This window comes from Acipenser ruthenus, chromosome 21 (assembly GCF_902713425.1).
Source record: "Acipenser ruthenus chromosome 21, fAciRut3.2 maternal haplotype, whole genome shotgun sequence".
Taxonomy (NCBI): domain Eukaryota; kingdom Metazoa; phylum Chordata; class Actinopteri; order Acipenseriformes; family Acipenseridae; genus Acipenser; species Acipenser ruthenus.
Genome location: NC_081209.1, coordinates 27477984 through 27503470, shown reverse-complemented (window position 1 = coordinate 27503470; position 25487 = coordinate 27477984). Strand labels below are relative to the sequence as shown.

Here is a 25487-nt window from a genome sequence, read left to right as displayed (position 1 = left end):
TAGGAGTAAATTGGCCTTAATTATGAGGTGGCCTCATAGCGAGAACTTACTGTATTAATTATAGCCATTTCTGTCGATATTCAAAGATATGGGTTTCCTATTAACTTCACTCACTCTTTACAAGAGGAGCCCCTTGTGCATTGTGCAGCGCTCATTTACATATGAATATAATAAACTGCATGTGACCGGGGAGACTACATAGTCCATTGTGAGTTTCAAAGCAAACAGTATACTTAAATTACATGGAGTAACAGAGGGTTCACAGAGATGTGATTGTGATGCTGTCCCACATCTTATTCCTGTTATAGCCATTTATAGAATTCAGTTGTAACCCTATAATGGGCAAGAAATGAATAATCGGAGGTAGTGAGGCTTTGCTTTTCTTTGCTCCGGAGCAATACAGGCATGGATCAATTTTACACAGATAGAGAGGAGCACCTTCATTTGTCTGCTTGGCTTATGGGGTTGATTGACCTATACCCCTGTGGGATATTCCACAGCTGGGTCTTGCTTTGATCCCTGTTGTGTTTGTGTATGGTACAGAGGGGCCGTTCACCCTGCTAGAGATCCTGGAAGCCTTCACCTTGCCCGTCAAGATCCAGCCCACGACTGCCCTCACCTTCCGAGAGTCAAGCAGCCCCAGCAGTCCCGGGCAGAACCTCGACTCTCTCACCTTCACACAGTCCTACCAGGAGTCCTTCCTGCTGGGCCACTGCCTCAACAGCAAAGGCAGGTCCCGCTTCTGCTAACACCTTTTCATAATCTTTATTTATTCTCTATTTAACCAGGAGATTTACCCATTGAGACCGAGGCCTCGTTTACAAGGGGGTCGTCGAAAACAATAAAGAGACGATTACAATGTATAAAAAGAAAATTGCAATGTACAAACAACACAATAAAAACGTAATCAGCAGCATACAGAGATCAAAGAATGGAGTAAATAAGACATATCTATTTGTTAATGTGGACTGAAGGAGAAGCATTAGCAGAATTCCTTTAATATCCTTAACAATAAAGCACTCACAAGAAATGTTTCAACTAGCCTCCTAGCTGAAATGTTTGCCAAAACAATTCTACCAATTTCTCTCTTTGCTAGTATTATTTTGAAACAGCCCCAGAAACGATATTACCCTCTGTAAACATCCTTGCAACCCTTTGCTCATCAGATATCCAGTCATTACGTAACAAAATGAGTTGAAACAGTGGCAGGGTTTCTGCAGACACTCTTTCAGCTTTGTGTTGTGCTGTTCAGGGACCCTGTTGGAGCAAGTGCCGGTGGTGCTTCCCATGTACATGAAAGAGGTGCGACTGGTCCTGGCCGAGGGATTGGAGGGAGAGAACGAGGAGCAGTGGGAAGCAATCTGCAGCGCTTACAATGAGAGGATCAGGGAGCTGGGACACATGGATCACTTCATCTTCCAAGGTACAGTCAGCATAGGGTATTCATCTGTCCGTTTCATAGGATTTCAAAATATTACATTAAAGTTCATAATAAATGACAATCGTTTCGACTACAAGTCTTACTGAAAAAGACTTCCTGTCGAGCCGTGTATCTTAGCAGAAATGCCATCGCAGTTAACATGGCTGAGAAAGAATGGAAGAAGAGTGCCTCTTTACTGACTGCAGGGATAATCCAATAATACAAGCTATAGCAAACAAATAGCCCACAGGAATACAGGCAACAACCAGCAATGCTGTCCTGCTAGCCTTTGTTTTATTTTTTAAAAGTAAACAAGTTTCTTGTTTTAGAGTCTTACCATTTCACGTGGGATTTTATAGGAGCATTTTACAGCTTCAGGGAATCGAACTGGAGTTCATCAGCCACCAGGGTGATTCCTCGATGTAAAATTATCCAAAAAATGACACCAGGGTGTACCATTACTATTCTGTTAAAATGACACCAGGGTGTACCATTACTATTCTGTTAAAATGACACCAGGGTATACCATTACTATTCTGTTAAAATGACACCAGGGTGTACCATTACTATTCTGTTAAAATGACACCAGGGTATACCATTACTATTCTGTTAAACCGAACCAGGCTGCATTTTTTTTCAGGTATTACTCTGCTTGAGAATAAGGAGTTGATCGCTCCTCAGAACCTGTATGCAGAAATTGAGCCCATTTACATGGACTTGAAAAAGCAGGGGGATGCCTTTAGTCTCTACTGTTCTCTGGATAAGCCAGTCTCTCCCCCCGAAGTCCCAGCCTGGCCACTTACCTTAAAGCCACAAATCCCTGCCAAGCCCCAACCCTTCCCCAAACCCAGCAGCCCCTTCCAGGAACCCATCAGCCCCCTCCAGGAACCCATCAGCACCCTCCAGGAACCTGAGCTCAGCACCTACCGCAGCCTGGCAGAGGTGCCCCAGGATCTGCACTCACTCAGCATAAGGGAGGTGTGTGACTGCCTCCTGCTGTTGAATCTGGGGAGCTACACACAGGCCTTTCTCCAGGAGCAGATAGACGGGGACTTGCTGTATGAGCTTGACCACATACACATGAGGGACACTCTGGGTATGAGCAGCCTGCACATCACCAAGCTGCTTCGCTTCAGACAAGGCTGGAGGCCCCGGGTGGAGTCGGACGCAAAGGTTTAAATGACTCACATCCGCAACTGAAACATATCTTTGAGTTTTTTTAGTTAGTGTGCAAATGAAATCACTTGCATGTTCATGTAGACACCCACACACACTGTACTGGTAAGTATCTAGCGGTGCGTATCTGAAGTGATCTTTCACTGTGATCTTTATGGGCGTTGCAGATACTGTTTTATTTCTATCTGCCTCTTCCATCTGTAGAGTGGAGTTATCTTTCTTGGACCATGTTATTTCACAGCAAATCATATTTAATACTACATCATTTTTATCATTAACAGCCACAAAACTATGACCATTAGAAATGTTACGTACATAAATTGAGGACATTTTGATTTTCAGGCTTTTAGATACAGTATGTAGATTTGTTCTCATTATATCACGGTAGATTTTTTTAAATAACAGAGATTTCATTAAGTTTTATTTATTTTATTTATTTATTTTTTTAAACTTGGTTCTGGATGTTCTATACTGAGGTTTACTTCTGATGTTTTTCAAAGGGCATATATTAAGCTGGGATTGTGTGGTCACTATGACAGCGTGTTATGGGAATTCAATCCAGCTTCCTCATTTAATCTTTCTTTAACGTTTCTTCAAATCTCAAATCTCTCTGTGAAACCTATGATAATGCTGTTATGTTTTTTATAAAGACGATCGTCGCACTCACAAACAGCTTCGATGGCTTTAATTGGCTTGAGGTGAGTAAAGCTCATTCCTGTCATGACCTGGGGCTGTCACCCCACTTATGCTCAGCCTTCAAAAGAATTTGCGGTGGGCCAAGCAAGCGCCCTTCTCCAGATAATCCTCTTTCTTCAGCCAAAGAGATTGGAATCCTTTTAGGGAGGTCAGGATGGTGCCCCCAACCCAGGCTGAGATCTTCCTGTGGGGGGCAGCGAGCACCTTGACCTTGTTGTTGCCTGGGTTGGAGGTGTGGAGCTCAGCCTGGATGCGCTCAGGGCAGCTTGGAGGTGCCCCCCGCACACTAGCACCAAGGGCCAGTACATGGGCCCCACCTTCTGCAGGCTGTCCGTCGCCATGGCGTGGATGCCCGGGCTCTCGCAGCCGAGGATGCTGGGAGTGAACATGATCTCCGGAGCACGGAACCGCTCTCTGCCGAGAGTGATCACCTGACCGTCAGGGAGGCGGTAGTCCATCGCGAAGTTGCGTACTTCAGATAAGAGTTCCTTTCTGTAGTCATACACAAGAGCAGAAGAGCAGGAGACCCTTTAGAAATAGGACAATGTTCGCATTCTACCCTAATATGACAGCAGCAGCTCTTTTAATTGGTTTGTGTTGAACCTTGAGATACAGAATTATCCTGTAGTGAAATGGCCCGGCTCTGTACAATGAAGCTGTGAGCTATTTGAGGGGAAGTTCTGTTAGTGTCTGTTGACAACTTCCCTACAACTTTACAAACAAGTAAAAAAAGGGGGAAACTAGCATAATCATAATACAATGGTAATGAGGCAGCCTGTAGGCACAGCAACTAGTCATTGTTACTGTGTCACCTCAGCAATCAACCTCTTGTAAGACAGTATTTATATGTTTCTTTTGTTTGTTTTTCTGTTTTAATCTGATCTGTTTTCATTGTCTTTTTGTTGTTTTTATTTGATATGATAATGTTGCTGTCCGCCCACAAGAGTGCTTCCATAGGATAGACTATCTGATGCATCCCAAAGAACTCCCCGGTATGAATAAATATAAACAGTTCTTTCTTTTTTTTTTTTAATGAAATAACTAAAATGCGTGTATCAGCAGTGGAGTCATTTGTTTAAATTATCCAAATATTTTTCTTTTGAGAATAAATAAATAAAATAAATAAATAAATAAATAAAATTAAATAAAATTAAATAAAATACCGCTATAGCTTGGCCAACATAGTAACAAATAAAATAATAATGTTGATGAAACCTCTCTTTGATGTGCCGCACGGTCCTTCTCTCCTGATAAGTGAACGTTCTGCCACACTCAGCCAAGAGCTTCAAGAGATGATTTGTCAGCGACTTCCCTGCGATATCGAGCCGTTACGTAGCGTGGGGCAGAATGTACCCTTCCTGAATGGGGTAAGTGTAAGATACCCCTGCCCCGCTCCCGATTACGAGCCCTGAGGTCATGCCGCACGAGTACAGAGACAACAGTGCGGTGGTGGCCATATGCAGAGCCGGCGCCCCAAACGCCTCAAACAGTATCTCCGTGGCCTTTTCACGGTTGGTGAGTTCGTGATAAAAAAAATATGGTGCCAAAGCCTCTTCATTGCGTCCCAGTCCACCACTATGCCGTGTCGAATTGGCTTTTTTTGGTCAGATTTTGCACCTGAAAGACGTCATTGCCCATACAGTACCCCAGCCCCGCCGCTTTCATGTGGATTTGAGCCATGGGGATCCCGACTATAGTCCTGTGAATGGATGTCGGCTTGTCCGCTGAGGCAAAACCAGACTTGGAGTAGCCGCTGCCGTTGTCCATGACGATGGGGGCATTTTCCTGAAAAGCAGCAGTAGAGCAGGCGTTTTGTTTCAATGGCATCATTATTATTATTATTATTATTATTATTATTATTATTATTATTATTATTATTATTATTATTATTATTATTATTATTATTATTATTTATTTCTTAGCAGACGCCCTTATCCAGGGCGACTTACAATCGTAATCAAATACATTTCAAGTGTTACAATACAAGTAATACAATAAGAGCAAGGGATTGCGTTCATGAATAAAACAACGTGGTTTCTTGTATTTTCTTTTCATTTGCAACAAGTTATTTATTTTCCAGTGCCCTTGGTGTTAAGTAATATGTGACCTAACAATGGTATTTTTGTGACAGAATAATGTTATCACTGGAAAAGAATGTTAAATAGCGTGGCTAGTTTATTAACTTTCATACACTGTGTTTAGTGTCATATCTGCAATTCAAGTTATATTTTTATATTTTTCTTTATGGAAGTTGCACGAACAGAGTCACGCAAAATGCATTTGTGTGAACAGTTAAATAAGCGTAATATTGCAACTTTTATTATCCTTGTGCAATTTGATAAGGAAACTACCATGTACTGCTGTCTCCCTAGTGTCTTTATTTTTCTATTGATAGATACAGAAATGTGCAGGTTTCTTGTGCACTGCACGGAATGGTATTTCTGTCACTTTACAGGCACTACAAGAAGGCTGATTCTCTTTGGGAAATAACACAATGGTTATTCAAAGGGTGCTAGACATGAATAGCTCTTCTTTCCAGCTCTATCAGAACATTTCTGCTTCAAGGTTCTAAGTTCCCTAGGCAGCCCCACACCACTGTCTGGTGCTATCTGGTTCCCCTTTACAGACATCTCCACTTCCCAACATTAGCATGGGGATAGGGGCTCTCAATGAAACAAGCATGTATCAATATCTTGACTTCCACACCACCCCAGCGTGGGGAAAAGGATTCTTTGGAAATGAGAGCCTTTGCCTACTTCAGAGGTATAGCTGTTATTTCTAAATACATTCACTCTTCTGCCACAGTACAGGGTACCAGACCTCTTTGGAAATGAGAGCTTTAAATAAACAGCCAGTGCCTGTGAAAGCTGGGCTCTCCCACCAGGTGGTATTTGGATCACGGTCTTGGCTAGCTCTCCAGGTGTCCCTGTGCGTCATCATGATATAATTACGGGCCATAGAATGCCATCCCTGCCACTGCTGCCAACCTTCTGTGCTGCCTCCATTTGTTCCAATGTCACCCACGTGACTTTTAAAAGTTTAATTGCAATGTATAGACGCCATGTCAGGTTAACAACAACCTTTCTCAAATTACTGATGACGATTGTTTTTGTTTTTTTTCGCCGTTGCGTGCACGGTAAGCTCTTTGGTTATCTTCATCTCATATTACAGACTTCGGCAGAGCTAAAGCAGTTCATGCCCCTCTCTAAGCAAGGATCTGAGTGGAGCCGACAGCAGTGGTATTTAGAGCAAGGTTCTGTGTTGTTAGCCATGTTAAAATAAGACAATAATAATAATAATAATAATAATAATAATAATAATAATAATAATAATAATAATAATAATAATTATTATTATTATTATTATTATTATTATTTTAATATTTGTTTATTTATCATACGCCTTTGTTTGAAAATGAGGGCACATCTGTGAACAAAATGCTGTGGCTGACCCTATAAATAAACTTTTAAAAAATATATATTGTTGCTTGAATTCTGTACTCCCACTGCTGCCCTTTGCTCTAAACATCAGACCACACTGCCTCCCAACACCTCCTCCTAGTCCCTCATCTGTAACCACTGGGACACACTGCCTCCCAGTCCTTCAACGGTGCAATGTTGTTAACTTATATACAGGAAAATCTTGCCCTCAATCCTTCATCTTCCACAAAAACTAAATTCATCAGCGATCTGTCAACACAGAGCATATTTACATAGAGAGATGTTCTTCCACTAGGTTAACCAAAATGTCAGAAGCTGCTGTTTCCAAACAGTAAAAAAAACTAAAAAGCAGCTAGCAACCGCTGGCTTTAAATAACTACCTGTACCAGCCATGCCGACTCGTATTTAATAAGACAGAAAATTATTCTGACATTTCCATAAACTGGGCATACAATTGTTATTTGTGGAAACTGTAGAAGAGCGTAATTAATTTGGAGAACTGCTTGTACAGGGGATTATTAAAAACAAACAGTTTCAGATCGGTTTGCCTCTGACGCTGCCCACAAGTGAAGGGAGATCTAATTACTGAAATGTCATTGACATTCAGCATGAGAAGAACAAAAAAAAAAGTGATGTATTTGTCAGGCTTATTTAATAAATGTTATTTTTAGTTATGCCAATTTCATTCAGCCCACTAAATGTCGGCATCTAGTGCTTAAGGTTGTACGTTTTTCACTGTTTTGTGACATTTCAAATGTCACATTTAATATATGCACACTGCTATGAAAAAAAGCATAATTGTTACAATTTATTTACCATAAGCAGGTACAGTACTCATGTAGCATTAGCATTCGGGTTAAAGCATAAGATGGTAACTCATATCTTCTAGAAGTTAACATTGTAATTCATTAGTTTAGTATGATATTCCCATTCTTATAACATGCTTTACAATACAAAACATATCAGGGATGTGCCATTCCTTCCAGTCCTTCATTTCTCTATGCTGTTATCAAGGGTATGTCCCCTACTGTTTTCTGCTTAGATATAATCTTCATAGAACTAAGTGATGCATTTCAGAATTAGTTTATAAGCATGCACATCTGTTATGATTAAATACATTATTTATAATGTAAACGAGTAAATGATCTTCATTAATAATCTCTCACTGATCTTTAAACTGCTTCTCTGCATGGTTGCATTAAACACAACTACCTACTTGGTAATGAGTGCATTTTAATTAGTATGCATATGTGGTAAATTAGGCATTTGAATCCCAATTGGGAATTGCAGTTAGTTTAATATTAAGAAATAGCAATTTGTGGCCACCAATGTAATTATTACTTATACTAGGTTTGACAGGAGTAATACAGAGGTTAATTCCTTGTGAGTTAGTATTAAGTGCATCCTGAGATTGGTGTAAGATTGTTTTATGGAAAGCACTGGTGGTAATGTTTTGTTTTACAACACATTATAATGCACTTGTGGTTGTATCTCTTCTGTCTCTAAGATGGGGTTATACGTGATCGTGAGATGATAGTGTTTTGTGTAATAACAGGTACCATTTTTAACAAAAATAAATCCATTCAGACAATCCCCAGATAGTGTATGTGACTTGCGGCAGTTGGCTCACATTATTTTTTTACCGGGTCAACATAGTCCGACTGGATAAATGATAAACTCATATATAAGAAACAAAAAAGAAACGGATTATTGGGAACGGGATTCCTGTTAAAAAAATAAACACAATAACAGAATTTTGCCACCGGATGGCGATATGGACCACGGAATAAAAAAGAAAAAAAAAACAATGAAGGTAAATTATAAGATCTTAAAGGGAAGTGATTTTAACCACAGTGCATCACAGTAGCTTTGCAGCAGCTCCACTGCAAGCATCAGGGTTTTTCATGTCTTTGTGTTAGATAAAAATGATTACATTTACCATATAAATTGCATTAAGCGATTATATTCCAAAGCTGGATTGCCCTCTTTGTCAGAATGAATTGGTTAATATTGTATAAGACTGTAGCAGAGGAAAGAATTGCTTTTGCACCCTGTTACACAACCCCTTCTTGATGGTGATATAAATAAAACTCTGCTGGAGCAGAGCTCTCTATAATCCCACTGAATCTTCCAGATAAGTGGACTTTGTAAAAATGCAGTATGTGCTGCTCACCCATCCTCATATATCCTGGACACTTGTGTAAAATAATGGCTCTTCAAATAATTTAGTAGAACAAAACCAGTGTAATGCTTTATCACAAAGAGTAAAATCTGTCATGCAGTTTTATTTTAATTTCAGAGCTGAGGATCACATGAAAGTGTTGACATTGCCAAGGAAACATCCTAACCACTGATACATGCTTACAGCAGCTGTAAACAAACACCAAATCAGACTAATACCCACAGTGCTGTATAATACAGTGTGATCAGACTAATACACACAGTGCTGTATAATGCAGTGTGATCAGACTAATACACACAGTGCTGTATAATGCAGTGTGATTTCATGATATTCAGCTGCAGTAACCAATGTGATTATAGGAATCTTAAACATTATTCCCATCAAATACATTGCAGTGCATTCAAGTGGTGGGAAATCTCAAAAAGTGTCTTCTTTCATATTTGGAATTAGAATGCATGCATACTGTAAGAGCAGTCATGATAGAAGTAAAATATAAGTATGAGTGTTTAAAACATCCCAGAATTATGTTTAATTTGTATGAATTTTAAACAATCTAGGTAATTATGCATTCCTGTGAGGGGAGCTGGTATGAGTTTGTACTGGGATTCCACTCGTTTCAAAAGCTAAATCAATGAAGAATGGGGGTTCTATGTATATTTTGCTGTTGGTTGTTCTTGCCAGTCCCTATTAGCAGTTACAGTGCTGTTCAGCTACAGTCCCCTGCAGACAGGAGTGACCTTAGATGAGCTCCAGGCCTGAGAACCATGCCCACAGGTAGCCCCTAATAGCATACATACAATTCCTCTACAGGAGAGAAACAAGGAGGGTACAGCTTATTGGCTTGGCCTATTTTATTGTAAGTGATGGAATCATGGTTATGTAACTCTGTTAGCAATTCACCACTGTGTGGTCGAGTGGTTAAAGAAAGGGTCTTATAACCAGGAGGTCCCCGGTTCAAATCCCGGCTCAGCCACTGACTCATTGTGTGACCCTGAGCAAGTCACTTAACCTCCTTGTACTCCGTCTTTTGGGTGAGACGTAGTTGTAAGTGACTCTGCAGCTGATGCATAGTTCACACATCCTAGTTTCTGTAAGTCGCCTTGGATAACAGTGTCTGCTAAATAAACAAATAATAATAATATAAATGTTTTTCAAAAGCCAGGTTTTACGAACAGAATTTTTTTTGGGAAATAGTTACATCATTAACTATGTAGTACATGACATCACAAGCACATCAATAGATTTCAATAAAAATAAGTGAGTGTAGTTGTCATGGCATCAACAGCCTATAAGTACCTCCACTGTTTGTTTTCAAACTCACTTTCCCTTGACAAACGTATGTTAAACATATATATAGGATGCATGTAGTGATTTTGTTGTAAACTAGTGTCAATCCCTTGTTAAATGCAGTTGAAATGATTACAGACCAGTCTATTAAAATGCACCCGCTGCCTCAGTGGCAGGCTCCAGGCAATGCTTGATGTTCAGAGTTGGGAAAGTGGCTCTGTTATTTTTAACTCCACTCCTGCTCTTGAGCTCCCACAACTGCTTTTCCAACCTCTGACTGGTTTGAAATGACTGAGGCCAGGGGGTGACTGTATAATCCAGTCATTACTGTACAGTTCTGTTTACATATGTAACGCAGTGTGCCACGCGGTGCTGTAAAAGGACATGCAGTATGCTTGCAAATGCAGTTTGCTGTATGTAGGGATTGTACAGACAAAGTAATGATAGCATTACCCTATACTGGAGAGTATCATTGGAGCAATCTCATTTAATTCACCTATAGGTTTTAATTTGGTAGAATGATCATCTAGACATACATTTTGCTGAATAGTTCAGTTTGTGATGCAACATGTTATATCTCACTTTTGCCACAGGGTGGAAGCAGAATCCCTTGTCTTGGGAAAGCAGCTTACTGTCCTGATTGAGCTACTGCTAGAAAACAGCATATATCTACCTGTAGCTTTGATACGCTTTCATTATGAATCAACACCACATTATACAGAGTGATGGTCTTAACATTACAAACAGCTTTGTGATTATGTGCTGGTCTGCAGCGTGAAAGTAAGATTAAATAGCTCAGAGGTTAGAGTGCTGGGCTGCAGTGTGGAAGATACTGAGTTTGAGTGGCTCAGTGGTTAGAGTGCTGGGCTGCAGTGTGGAAGGTAGTGGGTTTGAGGAGCTCAGTGGTTAGAGTGCTGGGCTGCAGTGTGGAAGATAGTGAGTGCTTTTACATGTACATCAGACCCTGAGGTAGAAGTAATGACTCCTCTTCCAGAATTATAGTTAATAGTCTCTCTTTCAATTTCAAAAGCAATACTATCACCTCTAAGAATGTGCACAGAGGCTACTCACATTAAATACAGGGCAATGAGTCAAAACAGATACAAAATAACAGAAACACTCATACACACACACGCACACGCACACACACACACACACACATACACATACACACACACACACACACACAGATGCCTCATATTTTATAGTATTGATTTCTGTAGGGAAGTTTGCTGACAGCACATAGCAGGACAGGGATTGTGGGGGAGAATGCTATTTACTTACAAAGAAATTGCACTGTCAGCTGGTAATGAATATCATTCTTCTCTTTCCAGGAGAAAAAAAAAACAGCTTCTATAAAGCAGAGATCCCCGGGAACAAACTTTCACACAGATATTTATCTGATATGAAAATTGCAAAAGTTTAGTTACCTTATACAAACAACAGCTGTACAGCAAGACTGCAGACAACTACTGTCCTGGAACTGTAGCTTAACAGCACTATTACTACGAGGTAGCTAATCTGATTATTGCTTTTTAAACTCACTTTACTTATGTAATATTTTCAAACAGTGATAAACCCCCTTATCCCATTCCTTCATTCCTTAAGATTGGGGAGCGAGGCATTGTGGGTGGAGGCTTTAAGCATTTGTTGATACATTAAGGAGTTAATTAAAAAAAAAAGTAATCATTCGCTTCCATGCCTCTCCCTTTAATCATTTTCACAGGTTATTGAGAGCCAGAATAAATAAAGCAGAGTGGAATTGATTGACTGAAAATCTCTTCATTTGTATTGCAAGAATGGGTCTCTGTACAAACAGAGAATTAACCCTTGGGGACCTGTCTGTTCCTTTTCATATTGACAGAATCATAGGGAGCTCGGCTCCTGATCCCCACGCAGAGTTTTATTATAAGCAAGTAATAAGAAATCTGACCCTGTGCTTAATGACTTGTGCCTGGTGATCTGGAGCTCATTGGTTAGAGCAGAGGGACTGGGAGAAAGAGGGTCTAGTGGTTAGAGCAGAGGGACTGGGAGGAAGTATGGGCTATGGTGGGCATATGGTGAGGTAGTATGATTAAGTGTTTAAAGAAGCATGCACTAGTATTTTTCAGCACCTAAAATGATGTTGGCATATTTACAAACATGTCAGTAGTGAGGGAAGCCTGATACAGTAACTCTAAGCTTATCATGGCTTACAAACACAGAGTGGATGTTCCTCTTAATAAAATGAAGACTGCGGCTGTGCCAGCATTGTCTATTGGGAGTGTTTAGTGTCGGGCCAAAGCTCAAGATGAAACTGAAGAACTGAATCAATATATCTACCCTGTCAGCAGGGGAGCAGTGGAATGAAGTATCTACTGAGGGACAGCCTCTACATGAGGCACACTCACTCAGGTCTATGGAGAGAACACAGACACAGGGTTTAGGAGGTTTCAGCAAATAAGATTGTCGCAGGTTGTGGAAGTAGATTTGTCGGTGAGATCTATAATGGACTCCAAAACCCCATCCAAGAGGCTGGAGGCGGATATTGAATTCATTAATAATTGAAAGACTCAGGAGAAATGAAAAGTAATTAGTCTTTTTGGTGCAGACAGTCAATAACACCTGGATTAAATGCAACTTGTAAATGAGAACACACACAACAAAAAGCAGTACGGGTACAGTTACTACTGTTTAACTGCAGTGTACAGCTCTGGCCAGAAGTTTTGCATCACCTAGAATTTTAGGATTGAGAGATCATTAAACAAAAAAAACAAAAATATATGAAAATAATTCAGATCTTTTATTTAACATCATGTAATCAAAGAAACTACAAAATGATACTGCAGAAGTCTACCGGAAGCCATAATAGTAGTACAGTATTTCATGTTAGATTTTGAAATGTCACATTTTTCAATTTTTGACAGTTTTTCAGTAATGAAAAACTACAAAGCGGTATGTAATTCCATGTGTTAAGGTAACATTATTCAGCAGGTTTCATTGGACTTTATGAAGCACAATTAGTTCATTCTATAGGGTAATGCCAAACGTTTGACCAGAGCTGTAGGTGCAGCTGTACTATATTATCATTGCTGCTATGGCAATCTCAGTAATCAGAGATTAACAGCATTTGTCCCTGGAGAAACACTTTATACACTATAGCGAAAAAGCTTTGAAAGTCTGTTTACTTGTTTTTAACTAAACTATAACTGTCCGGGTCCTGCAGCAGCCCCAGATTGATCTGTTTCATTGAGATGATGGGAGCCTGTAGTGTTGCCGGTGGGACAGAACAGAGCTCCATCCATCGTTTTTATTACAGAACACCCCCAACCACCCTCTCTGCTCCCCTTTACATCGGCTCCGCTTCCCAGAACTGTGTGATTGCATTCTAGAGAGAGAGTCCCCGGGAGAGAAGCGGAGAGCAATAAACACTTAGACAGAGAGAGAGACGTGGGGCATGGGGATTACATGCAGTGTGTGGGGTTTGGTAAATTGGTACGTTCAGACAACAGTCTGTAGTGCCCAGTATAACAGCATACAACAGCAAACCAGTCATTTTTCACTTTACAAGCATGCCCATACTATGTATGTACAGCTGGGGCCAAACTTTTAGCTTCACCTAGAATTTTAGGATTGAGACCTAATTAAAAAAAATAAAATAGGGGAGTAACTATGTGAGTTAATGAGGAGTCCAGATTGAGTCTGCCTCACTGCTGTATATTATTGATAATGTTGCAAATAATCCAGTTAACACTGACACTATATATTATGGTGTTCCAAGCACAGCAGTCTGCATAAACCTGTACAAATACTGTTAAATTAATATCAACACTTGACCTGTGTCTCTCATGAAATAAGACTTTCATCTCATGAGCCCTTGGGGCAAGAAGGAACCATAAAGCTCAGCAGAGTTATGACATTATTACAGCATAAGCCATTAATTAAAAATATATATAACTCATGTTTTGAAAATAACAAATGTTACTGTCCCCAATGAGATTTTGTTTTGTATCTCAATAATGCCACATAAATGAATTTCTTCATTTGGATTTGCTGACAAAAACAATCTGATAATATTATATATTATATGATAATATTATATATTATACAGGTTTAAATATCTCTGTAATTCAGCACACTAATTATTTGTTTCATTTAAGAGTTTGAAACTTATGTAGTAAATGCAGCAAAAGTTACTATAAAATCTAACAAAGCACTGTGGTCTGAATGAACTGTAACATACCCAACATTTCCCTTACTGAATAACACTAAACGAGCTGCTACTGTAAAGCCACAATATTCATAAAGCCTTGAATTAAAATCACAAGCATTTTTGCTGCAGTAATTTTCCATTTCCATTATGCAGCACATTGGTCTGCTATGCACAGCAACAGCTCTCTCTGTTCAGCGCTAGTTTATCCCTTTTATCTTCCTCCTATGTGGCGCAGAACTGAGATTTTAAAAGCTAGCAAATGAAAGCAATGCTACTCTAATAAATAAAAGAGCAAGGCTGCTGATTCCCCCAGGGCTATCTTCCTCACTGATGTATGACTGCTTGTTAACACAAGTGTTCCTTGACTTTATAACCCTGGGCCAATGAAAAGGTAAGCACTGTGAAATTAGACAATAAACACATATTTCTATTGATGTTAAGTTTATTGTATAGTGCCATAGAAATACACCATGTGAGGCACTTACTCATTGCCGGGAATCTGAGAGACAGCAAAATCAATTCTGTATAGAGCTGGGGATCTGAAAATCATCAAATTAAAAACAAGGTCAATTCAGATATTAGAATCAATTTTTATATTGTACAGTGAAGTCTGTATTACAAAGCTGCTGTTACAAACACAACTCACTCAAAGATTCTTATTTAATACAGCAATAATAGACTGTATCCTCCGTCCTCAATGGAAACCTCCCTTTTTGTTTCTCTCTGGTAGGGTACACAGTGACACAGCTATCAACTACATTTCATTAGTTCACATCTGTCTATTGTTATTGCAGGCGCATTTCCTGCTGTCTCAAAGACAGTGTTCTCATGAGGGTGGGGGTCGTGTGTCCAGCTCTCACTGAATATTTCTGTCAGAATGTCCCTGCAGTAGGCAATGGGGGGTTCTGTATGCCCAAATATTGGTGATTCGGGGGATGGCTTTGGTGTCACACTGGGGGTTGTGGTCGTGCTCTGTACTGAACCAAGGTTGTCTTTACTAAGAATATTAAACATCACATGAACACATAGTGACAGCTCCAGCCTCTACTTGGGCAGATAAAAAAGTTCTTCACATTCCAAAACTACTGAAATGTAAAGTGAGATCACAGAAGCTGAGATCCGCAGACTCAGAGTGACTCAGTCTTTGAGCTTGAAGAGCCTGCACAGCTGCTCCAATTTTGTTTTGTTTTTGTTCACTCTCTGAGAAACATGTTGGCATCATCCAGGCCTTGACTGAGATCAGAGAAAGAAATCAGCTCCATCGTGCTTTTACTGTTCAGGCTTCTTGTGCAGTTTTAGACAATGTATTGTCCATAACCATAACTCACTGACCACCTTTTGAATGAGAATGACCCATCAATCAGATTTGTTCTTGTTCTCTTAATGAATGTGCTTTTTTTTTTTTTTTTGTAAACATACTATTATGTGTAATTATTTTCAATGCTATTATTATCTGACAGCTGCAGTAGACAATGGTTACAACAAAAGCACAACCACACAGGTTCAAAACCATTAAAGACCTCGCTTGAATAATTTCCTTTCAAATGGAATAGCCTACCAGGTGCTGTAGTAGGATCTAAAACACTGGGAACATTAAAAAAGACCAGATTCTGTGCTTTAAAATGAGATCCCCCTAGTAGGGGAGAATGGTGAGGTAATAAGGGACAAACCTTGATGGGAAAATGACCTTTTCTCATTCCCAAACCTGTCTTATATAACACAGCAACAAGATCTGCATCTTTATACAGTATACATTTCACTGTTTTGAAAAATGTTTTACACAGGCAGATGTGCTTAAGGTGAGTGGTATACTGTACATTCTAGAGCCCTTCAATAATTCTGACCTCAGTGTCCACCCTCACTGCTATAAGCCACATTTTAAACTAGGTCTAAAGATGGATAGCTCACGGTGTTACCAGTTCATCACAGCTGTATATTGTAAATTGACCACCAGCCCAATGTGTTTTTGTTAACTATCGCCTTTGTGCAGTCTAATTAATATATATATATATATATATATATATTTACCCAAGAAGCCTTTTGAGAGTCTTTTATTACAACTTCTCTGTTTAATTAGTTAAAATCTTGCATAGTAAAGTCACAGCTGATGAAAGTGGCTTCCCTTCCCTTTAGCACCTCAGGCTGTTTTCCATACATTTTTAGGAACCTCATTCAACGAATAGCTCTGATGTGTCAGTGTCCACCCATCCACTTGTCTGACTGTCTGTTTGTCTGTCACGATATCTGCCTTGATTTTATACCAGTCTTACCAAAGCTTCATCAGACACTCCTAGACCCCCTATAGACGTTTCGGATTGCATTTAGCTGTGATCCAATAAACCCTTCATTTTATGACAAATATTTTAACCTCTCAAGTACTGTACGATTATTACAAGATTGTCTAGGCGGGCACTGGATTTCAAACTGCCACTTGCGGGGGCAATATAATAAAACATATTGATTAAAACAATGAAGCTGAAAGAGAGGTGTGTGGAGTTCAGGGCCGCCTGTCAGTCTCCCCCAGTTTCCATACGCTTCATTTCCCAGACACCCATGAGAACTGCATTGTTGTTGATCAGCTAGTCTGGTAACTGTACCCTGCGTAGGTTGAAAGGAGTGCTGACACTCACTGGCAGGTGATTAAACAAGTGACAGGATACCAGCCTCCAGAGGACTGATAGTTCTCACCTGCCAACGACCAGATCCCCACCCCCTCCACCCCTTTAATGAGGTCAGTGTTCAGTTTGAAAGCAAGGGGTCCAGCATCCAATCAGAGCTCTTGCAGCTTAGGAAGAATACACAGGCTGGGAGCATTGTGATTGGATGACTAATGCTCTTGGGGTTTATATTTCCTAGTACAGTAGCACAGTTAATAAACACTTTCTGAGTCTGGTTTCCTTCATCTATATGTAGACTTGTTTATTTTGTAATGTATTTTAATGATAACAATGACGTCCCAGAAGAGGCAATGGTTTGACTGTAGTGTAAACTGATTAGTAATGTTTGGTGGTTTCTTTATAGACATTCATTTTGCTGCTTCCCTGGTATTCAGTCATTCTCAATGGTCCTTGTAAAACCCATCACTCTGATCTCATTTAATCTTCCATGCACATTTTATTAAAGGTAATCTCACGCAATATCAAGCTCCTCTCCAGAGACTGAATCGGTCTGATCATGAGATCTAACAAAGCAGCACCAAATTATCTCCAATGATGAAAACATCATTGGCAAAAAGCCTTTAAATGATGTACATAGTCTTATTCCCACTCCCCTCCAGTCTCTTAGATCGGCTTCTTCATTAAAAACGACTTTGCTCTTTGATCATCTGAACTTAAAAAGCCAGTATGTATTATTTACTGTTGAATACATTCATGAGGAATCTTGGGTCTAATGTGTATTTATGACTAATATGAGTAACAATGTACCTGCACAGCAAATTATAATTGAATTAATTAATAAAATGCATATTTCACACTTTTAAACCATGATCCAGTTATGAATTCATCAAGCATACGGAAAGCATTCTCATAGACACACATGTGGTAATGTTTTCAGCACAACACTCGGGTGTTGAAAATGAAAAGATTTTAAATGCATCATTATTCAATGTTTACTTCATTTTAATGTAATATTAATTAAGGAATCCATTAGGAAATCATGTGTTACATGCAATTAAATATTTATTGTTGGACTAACGTTATTATATGGCTTTCCATCCTCATAATCACACAATTGTGTGCTAAGTGCATGTTATAAAATAAATATTCTAGGTGGAAAGGATTGTAAATAACAGGGAACGTGCAAAACTCAGTGCTGGAAAGATGTGAAGTGAGTACAGTTGCTTTAATAATTTGTACAGTTTTAGCACTGTAGCCTCTAAGGAAAAGTCCACATGTTCCTGGTCAATACTTACATACCTTTAAGTTTAATAGGAATTCTACAACCTCGAGGTACAGTATACTGTTTTTGTAATCTGTAATATATTGTAAGCCCAGAGCAAGCTCTTTTCACCAGAACTAAAGCATACTGTTTATGAAGCAGAGCACTCAAAAGAATTCTCCACAGGAAGCTGTAACAGGGAGCTGAGCCACGGCGTGGAACATAATAAGTGTGATCTTTCAGAATCCAGCTTTCTGCACATTCTAGTTATTGTCGGTGGAGTCAGGCCAGCTCAGTGCATCCGCATGGTCTTCAGTTAGCTCAGTTAGAGAAAATAAAGCAGCACTATCAATCAATGTCAGAACATGCTGCCCTCAATCGGTTTCTGTGGAATCAAAATCTCCCATTCATTATAACGGAACGCATATTGCAGGAAATGCTTACCTTTATATTATTTATTTCTTAGCAGACACCCTCATCCAGGGCGACTTACAATTGTTCCAAGATATCACATTATTTTTACATACAATTACATTATTTTTTTTTACACATTATTTTTACATACAACTACCCATTTATACAGCTGGGTTTTTACTGGAGCAATCTAGGTAAAGTACCTTGCTCAAGGGTACAGCAGCAGTGTCCCCCAACTGGGATTGAACCCACAACCCTCCGGTCAAGAGTCCAGAGCCCTAACCACTACTCCACACTGCTGCCCTTATAGAAAGGTTAGAAACATACTGAAGCATTCCAGTGGGCACAGGTGTTCCTAAAGCAGGCGTGAGGATCGACAGGACATGAACCTGGCACCCTGTGTATAGCATGAGGATCGACAGGACATGAACCTGGCACCCTGTGTATAGCATGAGGATCGACAGGACATGAACCTGGCACCCTGTGTATCGTTAACGCAGATCTGTGCAAAACAGCCAGGCACATTTACACGAGATGTATGTCCTTCTCGAGCACTTCCTCATTTGCAGCACAGTTGTTCTTGTGTCTCTGTCTCCCAAAAGAAGCATAACGATTATGGGACCTCAGCATTACCAGCCATGGCAGCGCAGTGGATTTGAAACCAGCATTGCGCAGTGACCCTGACACTGCAGCACTGGATTAGGGTTAGGGTTATGCCATTGAGATTCCATTGGGATGTCAAAATAGAAAAGTTGCCACTGAATAATTTCAATTTGAGAACTGTTAAAGAATGTACAGTACATGTTGGTAAATGATCAATGTTGCTCATCTATACTAAATGTCCCATCTTTAAAACCCTTATGATCCATCCCTGGAATTCATTGACTCCAGATATCACAGTGAAATGCCCTTCCCTATTAGAGTGCTAGGGATGTGTCACTAAAACTCTACAATCAGGTTTAACAACCCTTTTATATACTAGTATTGACAGTTCAGTGGGCATTTGTATGTGTATAGTCATCTATACAGGATTGACACTGAACTAACTTTTGACGAATATCCATTGGAAACAACTGGACAGGTTTTGATTAAATTACATTTAGGCATTAATTAGCATTGTGTTACATAGATTAGGGACTTGTTTTCTGTTATGCTGCTTTTTAAATGTGCAAGATTTCCTTTTCATTACTGCATTACTGTAAAGTCAGTTTTGTTTTTCACTTGCATAAGGTATGATATTTATGTAAAAGCCTCCCCCAAAAGAATCACAATCTTAAATAATAAATACATACTGACATCAAGATGTGAGCTCAACAACACATTTATTTGTCAAATGGTAAATGTACATTCAATTGCAGATGCAAAAACACACCAATAGACCACAGCTAAAATGATTTTAAAAAAGATAAAGCATCAAATACTTATGGAATGTAAAAGGGGTGTAATCACTAACGCATATCATATTTATCAGAATTCCAGTGTCTAGGTGTTTTATCTGGGATGGGGCGGTGGCTGGTGCTGTCCGGCAGTGTGAAGGGACGCCCTTCGGCTGCAGTTCTGCTCCTCAGCTCTGGTGGCTGATGACAGCTGCCGGGGTGAAGGGGGGTCTTTAGATGCATTTGAGGAGGAAGGAGTTGCAGGTGCTCCCTCTGGCACAGTCACACAGCTTTCCAATCCTGGGACCCTGCTTCACGGCACATCGGTCTCCCACATCGCACTGCAGGGAGTGGAGGAAGAAGAACAGCACTGGTCAGGTAACTTCCAGGGCAGGTAATGAAACAGATGTATATCAGGCTTCATTAGAAAACAGGGGAATCGCTTTTAGCTGGCCAAAGTTATTACAAGTTACAATAAAGTGTGTAGGTTCCCCCCATACATCAACCAAATTGCATTAAGGAAGGAAAGGAAATGTGCAGATGTTTGGTATCAGAAAGGTGCCACTTCCCTTTTTGAACAGGTATGTTTAATTGCTGTCTTTAATTTACAGTTGGTATTGATTTCCAGTGCATATAGAAGATAGAAGATCCCAACCTCTGTAACTCTGGAAGAGTGGAAGATGAACAAGGTGGCTCAGGGCATTTGAAAATAACTTCACCCCTACAGTTTAAACAAATTAACAAGAGTGCTTCTGGGGAGGAGAAACAGCTGACACATGTAATTACCATGGTGGCAGCCTCTGGCTATCTCTGAAGATCACCTAATTAAGATGGTGCATGGGGAGACCATGCAGTCATGCTATATTGAGGAGACCGTGCCATCTAATTAATGTTATTATCCATTACATCAGTGCTGTTGCTGGCTTGACACAGGGCTGCTCGCTCCTGACCTGTAGACTTTAACGAGCGCCATTAATTGGAATCACCAGCCTGCAGGCGCTGTGTCGTGAACTCCCCTGTTTATTGAAGAAGTTTACTTTCATAATTGCTTGTCGCTTATACCTTTTTCAAATTAACTGACTCGTAAATGAAAATGTAATGTTGTAAAGTGTGCTAATGCTGTTATTTAGGGCAGCAGTGTGGAGTAGTGGTTAGGGCTCTGGACTCTTGACCGGAGGGTTGTGGGTTCAATCCCCAGTGGGGACACTGCTGCTGTACCCTTGAGCAAGGTACTTTACCTAGATTGCTCCAGTAAAAACCCAACTGTAAAATGGGTAATTGTATATAAAAATAATGTGATATCATAACAATTGTAAGTTGCCCTGGATAAGGGCGTCTGTTAAGAAATAAATAATAATAATAATAATAATTTAGAGAGTACTGTGTAATAGACATTTGCTAATCATTTAAATAGAGGAAGGGTTTACCACGTTATCACCTTTTAACTGATTACTATGGATCACTTTTCTTTCACATTTCAGCCTGGCATTTATTATTATTATTATTATTATTATTATTATTATTATTATTATTATTATTATGTTAATAATGATCATATTGGTTCTTTATGGAGATAACAGTAGTAATTGTTTGTTTAGTTTTTGTTAAAAAATGGTATTACAAAATATAACCAAGAGGGCAGTGGTTAAGTTCATGGCAATCGATGTAAGACGTGTGTTTTAAACTGGTGTTCAGCCAATTAAATCGATCTCATAGAGTCATGGGAAGAGCACCTCTGAGTTGCCCTCAATACCTAATCAAGTCCATCAAGAATGATAGAAAAGGGCATGTTCATTTACTAAAGATGTGTGTGATCGAGTACACTGGCTGTCTGTCTGTGTTAGCTCGCTGTATGTAAGTGCCTGCTGCTAAACGGGAAGCTGCGACAGCAGGTGTTAGGATTCTTCTCTTAATTTTGATACATTTTCATTTCAGTTTTATGTTTGTTTGTTTTGTTTTCGAATTGAAATGCGCGTGTGTATTTATTTATCGGGGAAAACCAAGTGCTGAGACTGGCAACCTATTTTCAATAGGATAACCTGGGACCGTTGCAATATCAGATAAAGTAAAAAAGAACAAAACACATTTATAATTTGCATAATCTATAACTCTCGCGCGCACTTCTAGAACCCCGACCAGATGGCTATGTACGAAACGAGGCACGAAAATCTGGATTTACAGAGAATTTGCAACAGGTCTAAACCAGTACTGTCTCTCGTACAAAACTGCTATAGAATACAGAGGTCACCGTTTTTAAGGAACTTACCAGTGGGATGGTTCCAGCTTTCTTCTCATAGGATGGGAATCTGCTCTGGAATTTTCCTAGAAGTTCTTCCATTGCTTCTACCTGTGAAGTAACACATAGCAAAATCACTACAAAACTTTTTATCGACATAATTCTGTCTGTTCAATTATATTTGCACTGTGTTCGCACCGACGTTAAACATTTTTCAACACTTCAAAATAAAACATGTGGAACCTCTGTATATCTATTCAAGCTACTTACAAAAAATCCAAGCCCTTCAGATTGAGGCTATCATATTCACCTGCATATAAAACCAACTACCATCTGTAACTCCACTAACAAACTATGCAAATTGATACTTTATATCTTTAAGATCCTAATCATATTAACTAGTATTTTTAAACAAAGAAAGAAAAGTGGTGGGTGGTTATTTTTTTTAACTTTTAAGGAGACACCCGCCATGCACTTACCAGTTCTTTCTCAGAGGACGAGGGGGATTTCTTTACAGTGTACTCCTCGTCAGACACCTCCCGGGATGACTGCCCCTGGCACAGGGCGAGGGCGAGGCTGGCACACAGCACAGCGAGCAGCATTCCGGAGCTCTCCATGGTTCTGGAAGTGACCCGAGTGTTGCTGGAAACTGTGGTGGGTTGCGTTGCAGCAGGTCTGAGCAGACTAACAGTTCGAGCAGCAGTTTAGAACTCGTGGAGCTGGATTGAGAATGCTCTGTATCCACAGCACTGTAGCACCAAAGTTTTCTTTCAGTGTGTCTGTGTAGCAGAGACTACCCTTTTATAAGAGATTAACCACGCCTACAGCGCGGTCAGCTCAGATGCCTGGAGAAGAGGGAATAGAAGAAATTGATCAAAGTTACCGTCGCACTTTTTGACTGATTGCACACTTTTCCTATTATTGAGCAAGGAAATACTCCAGACATACGCTTTGATTAATTACATCATTTCATCTGTACAACCTCTCCGGGTGTAATATACTTAATTACTTATAATTGTTTTTGTGCGAATATTGTCAAAACTAAATACGGGGGGGGGGCACGACATATATCAACTACTACTACTACTACTACTACTACTACTACTACTAATAATAATAATAATAATAATAATAATAATAATAATAATAATAATAATAATAATAATAATAATAATAAACTATGGCACAAAAAGCCAATAGTTTTTTCTACTACGTAATAGATCTGGGAGAATCCCTTCAACACTTCACTTTGTGCTCGGTGTCCAAATGATTGACATCTCAGGTTATAAGTATTGCTTATATGTAGCCCTAGCCCCTGTGTCTAAGACTGATAAATGCAGAGGGTTCTATTATTCTCTACGCAGTTTATTGCTGTATACAGTTTAATACAATTGGCAACACTAACATTGTGACATACCGCTTCACTAGATTATACTGTACAATACATCTCTGTCCTGCTAGATGTAAGATACCAAGGATGTTAGATTTATATATATATATATATATATATATATATATATATATATATATATATATATATATATATATATATACTTTTTTCTCTTCCATCGGGTATCGTATACAATTCACAGTGCGTGCTTGCGTCTATGTGTGTGTTAATGGGATTTGAACTTTAACCACATACCCAAAATAAGAAGGGTTTTTTTAAACATGCGTGTGTTAAATACGCAGCCTACAATGGCTTAAGTGAGTCCTCACTCTATGCGCAACTGTTGGCTTTTGTTGTATGTTTAAGCCTGTAGCTTGGTCCTAATTTTGCGCAGTGGCTATGCAGCCATTTAGAACAGACCCTTTATGACTACTGTCGCACCTTAACTCCCCCAAGTCTTATTCTTTCCATTGAATTTATATGATGGTCCTGGTGTAATATTAAACACAAACCAGCTTGAAAGCTTACCGCATTCTTGTCTCTGGGAGTTCTTACAGCTTGCACAGCAAGCTCGAGTAAGGAAAATCACAGTTTAGGGACTGAGGCACTTAAAATATTTACTTATCTTTTTAAAGGGCTGCAGGGCTTTCGTTATCTTAATCACACAAGTAAATGAGCTCTTATGTTGACAGCAACAAACAATTAAAACAGTAGATCTCTCAAAGCAAGTGCTACAACCAAGCCCAATTAGCATCACACACACGGTACAATGCTGAATTGGTCTTCACTTGTTTTAGTAATTGACTGTCAACTTCAAATAGATCCAGTTACAGTACATTTGCATTTTCTTCTATTGTGGTTTTATTTGGTCTTTTGCTATCCATGGCCAGGGTGTCTGGCAGCAAAGTAGAAAAACGAGATTCTTCCAAAGAGACCAAACAAGCTCAAGTTCAAGTACAAGTTCAAACCCTTTATTGGCATGACAAGCTGAACCGGCATTACCAAAGATGCAATGCATAAGAGAAGACAAAAGGACAGACGTGAAATAAACAGAAGGATTTTTGTCTCCTCTACTGTGTGTCTCTGGCCTTGTGGCAGGACGCTACAAACTGCAGCTATTACTGCTCCCTCTCTCTTTCCTCTTGGCTCTGCAGCAGAAAGAACTCGATTCTGTCTGCCAGCCTGAGGGAGTATCGCTGTCTCAGCTCTCTGTGTTTCTGTTTCTGTGGCACCCCTCTGCTTTATAGTTCTTACTATTTTAATTCCAATGCACTTTGCTGTTTATCTCAAACAAATAATATTTATTTAGCTACCATAGATTTAGAGGGATTGGGTGAAGAGAGACAACGCAATAGTCTCTAAGTTAGCAGACCGAACCTCAGTGTCACTAATTACATGAAAGGTTATGTCAATATCCACCAAAAGAGTGACACAATATCTGCTTGCATAAAAATAGAGACTTCCTTTAGCTCTTTCAGCAATGCAAACCTGTTTACAGGCTCTAGGAAAGCCCATTTACAAGATCAGAGCAGCAAACTAATCTATTGTACGAATGTGAATGTCTATGTCCATTGTTTACTGCACTTTCGATTTACTTAGTGGGTTAACTCAGAACTGTAAGCTTTGTTTTTATGCATCAGCTTACACAGATATGAATTGCTCACAATACATGCAGTTTCTAAAACCCCATAGTAAACACCTACCTGTCTTTGAGCTATGCATGAAAACACCATTTGGTCACTTTTAATGATTTTGTGTCCTGGTCATCCTTATTGATTGGAATTCAGTAAATGTTCTGT

The 25487-nt window shown here is 39.5% G+C and overlaps 2 protein-coding genes and 1 pseudogene across 2 annotated transcripts; 1 reads left to right on the top strand and 2 right to left on the bottom strand.

Moving 5' to 3' along the window:
• The first annotated feature begins 1017 nt into the window (after positions 1–1017).
• On the top strand, positions 1018–4353 carry LOC131699154 (GRB2-associated and regulator of MAPK protein-like). Its single transcript, XM_058995368.1, has 2 exons — positions 1018–1423; positions 2061–4353. The coding sequence occupies exons 1-2, from the start codon at positions 1288–1290 to the stop codon at positions 2597–2599; spliced, it is 675 nt and encodes a 224-aa protein (XP_058851351.1). The 5' UTR covers positions 1018–1287; the 3' UTR covers positions 2600–4353.
• LOC117428340 (actin, cytoskeletal-like) lies at positions 3353–5119 on the bottom strand (annotated as a pseudogene).
• A 14872-nt stretch (positions 5120–19991) lies between these two features.
• Positions 19992–23091, bottom strand: LOC117429698 (cocaine- and amphetamine-regulated transcript protein-like). Its single transcript, XM_034906959.2, has 3 exons — positions 22778–23091; positions 22329–22409; positions 19992–20403 (listed from the first exon to the last, which is right to left on the bottom strand). The coding sequence occupies exons 1-3, from the start codon at positions 22913–22915 to the stop codon at positions 20296–20298; spliced, it is 327 nt and encodes a 108-aa protein (XP_034762850.1). The 5' UTR covers positions 22916–23091; the 3' UTR covers positions 19992–20295.
• Positions 23092–25487: the final 2396 nt, after the last annotated feature.

What these genes read in the sequence shown, in the direction of transcription:
- LOC131699154 (XM_058995368.1), top strand. Translation starts at nt 1,288, where the DNA reads ATGTACATGAAAGAGGTGCGACTGGTCCTGGCCGAGGGATTGGAGGGA. An exon ending in GGATCACTTCATCTTCCAAG is followed by an intron (nt 1,424 to 2,060) that starts GTACAGTCAGCA and finishes ATTTTTTTTCAG; the next exon opens with GTATTACTCTGCTTGAGAAT.
- LOC117429698 (XM_034906959.2), bottom strand. Translation starts at nt 22,915, where the DNA reads ATGGAGAGCTCCGGAATGCTGCTCGCTGTGCTGTGTGCCAGCCTCGCC. An exon ending in CGTCCTCTGAGAAAGAACTG is followed by an intron (nt 22,410 to 22,777) that starts GTAAGTGCATGG and finishes GTTACTTCACAG; the next exon opens with GTAGAAGCAATGGAAGAACT. An exon ending in AAGCTGGAACCATCCCACTG is followed by an intron (nt 20,404 to 22,328) that starts GTAAGTTCCTTA and finishes CACTCCCTGCAG; the next exon opens with TGCGATGTGGGAGACCGATG.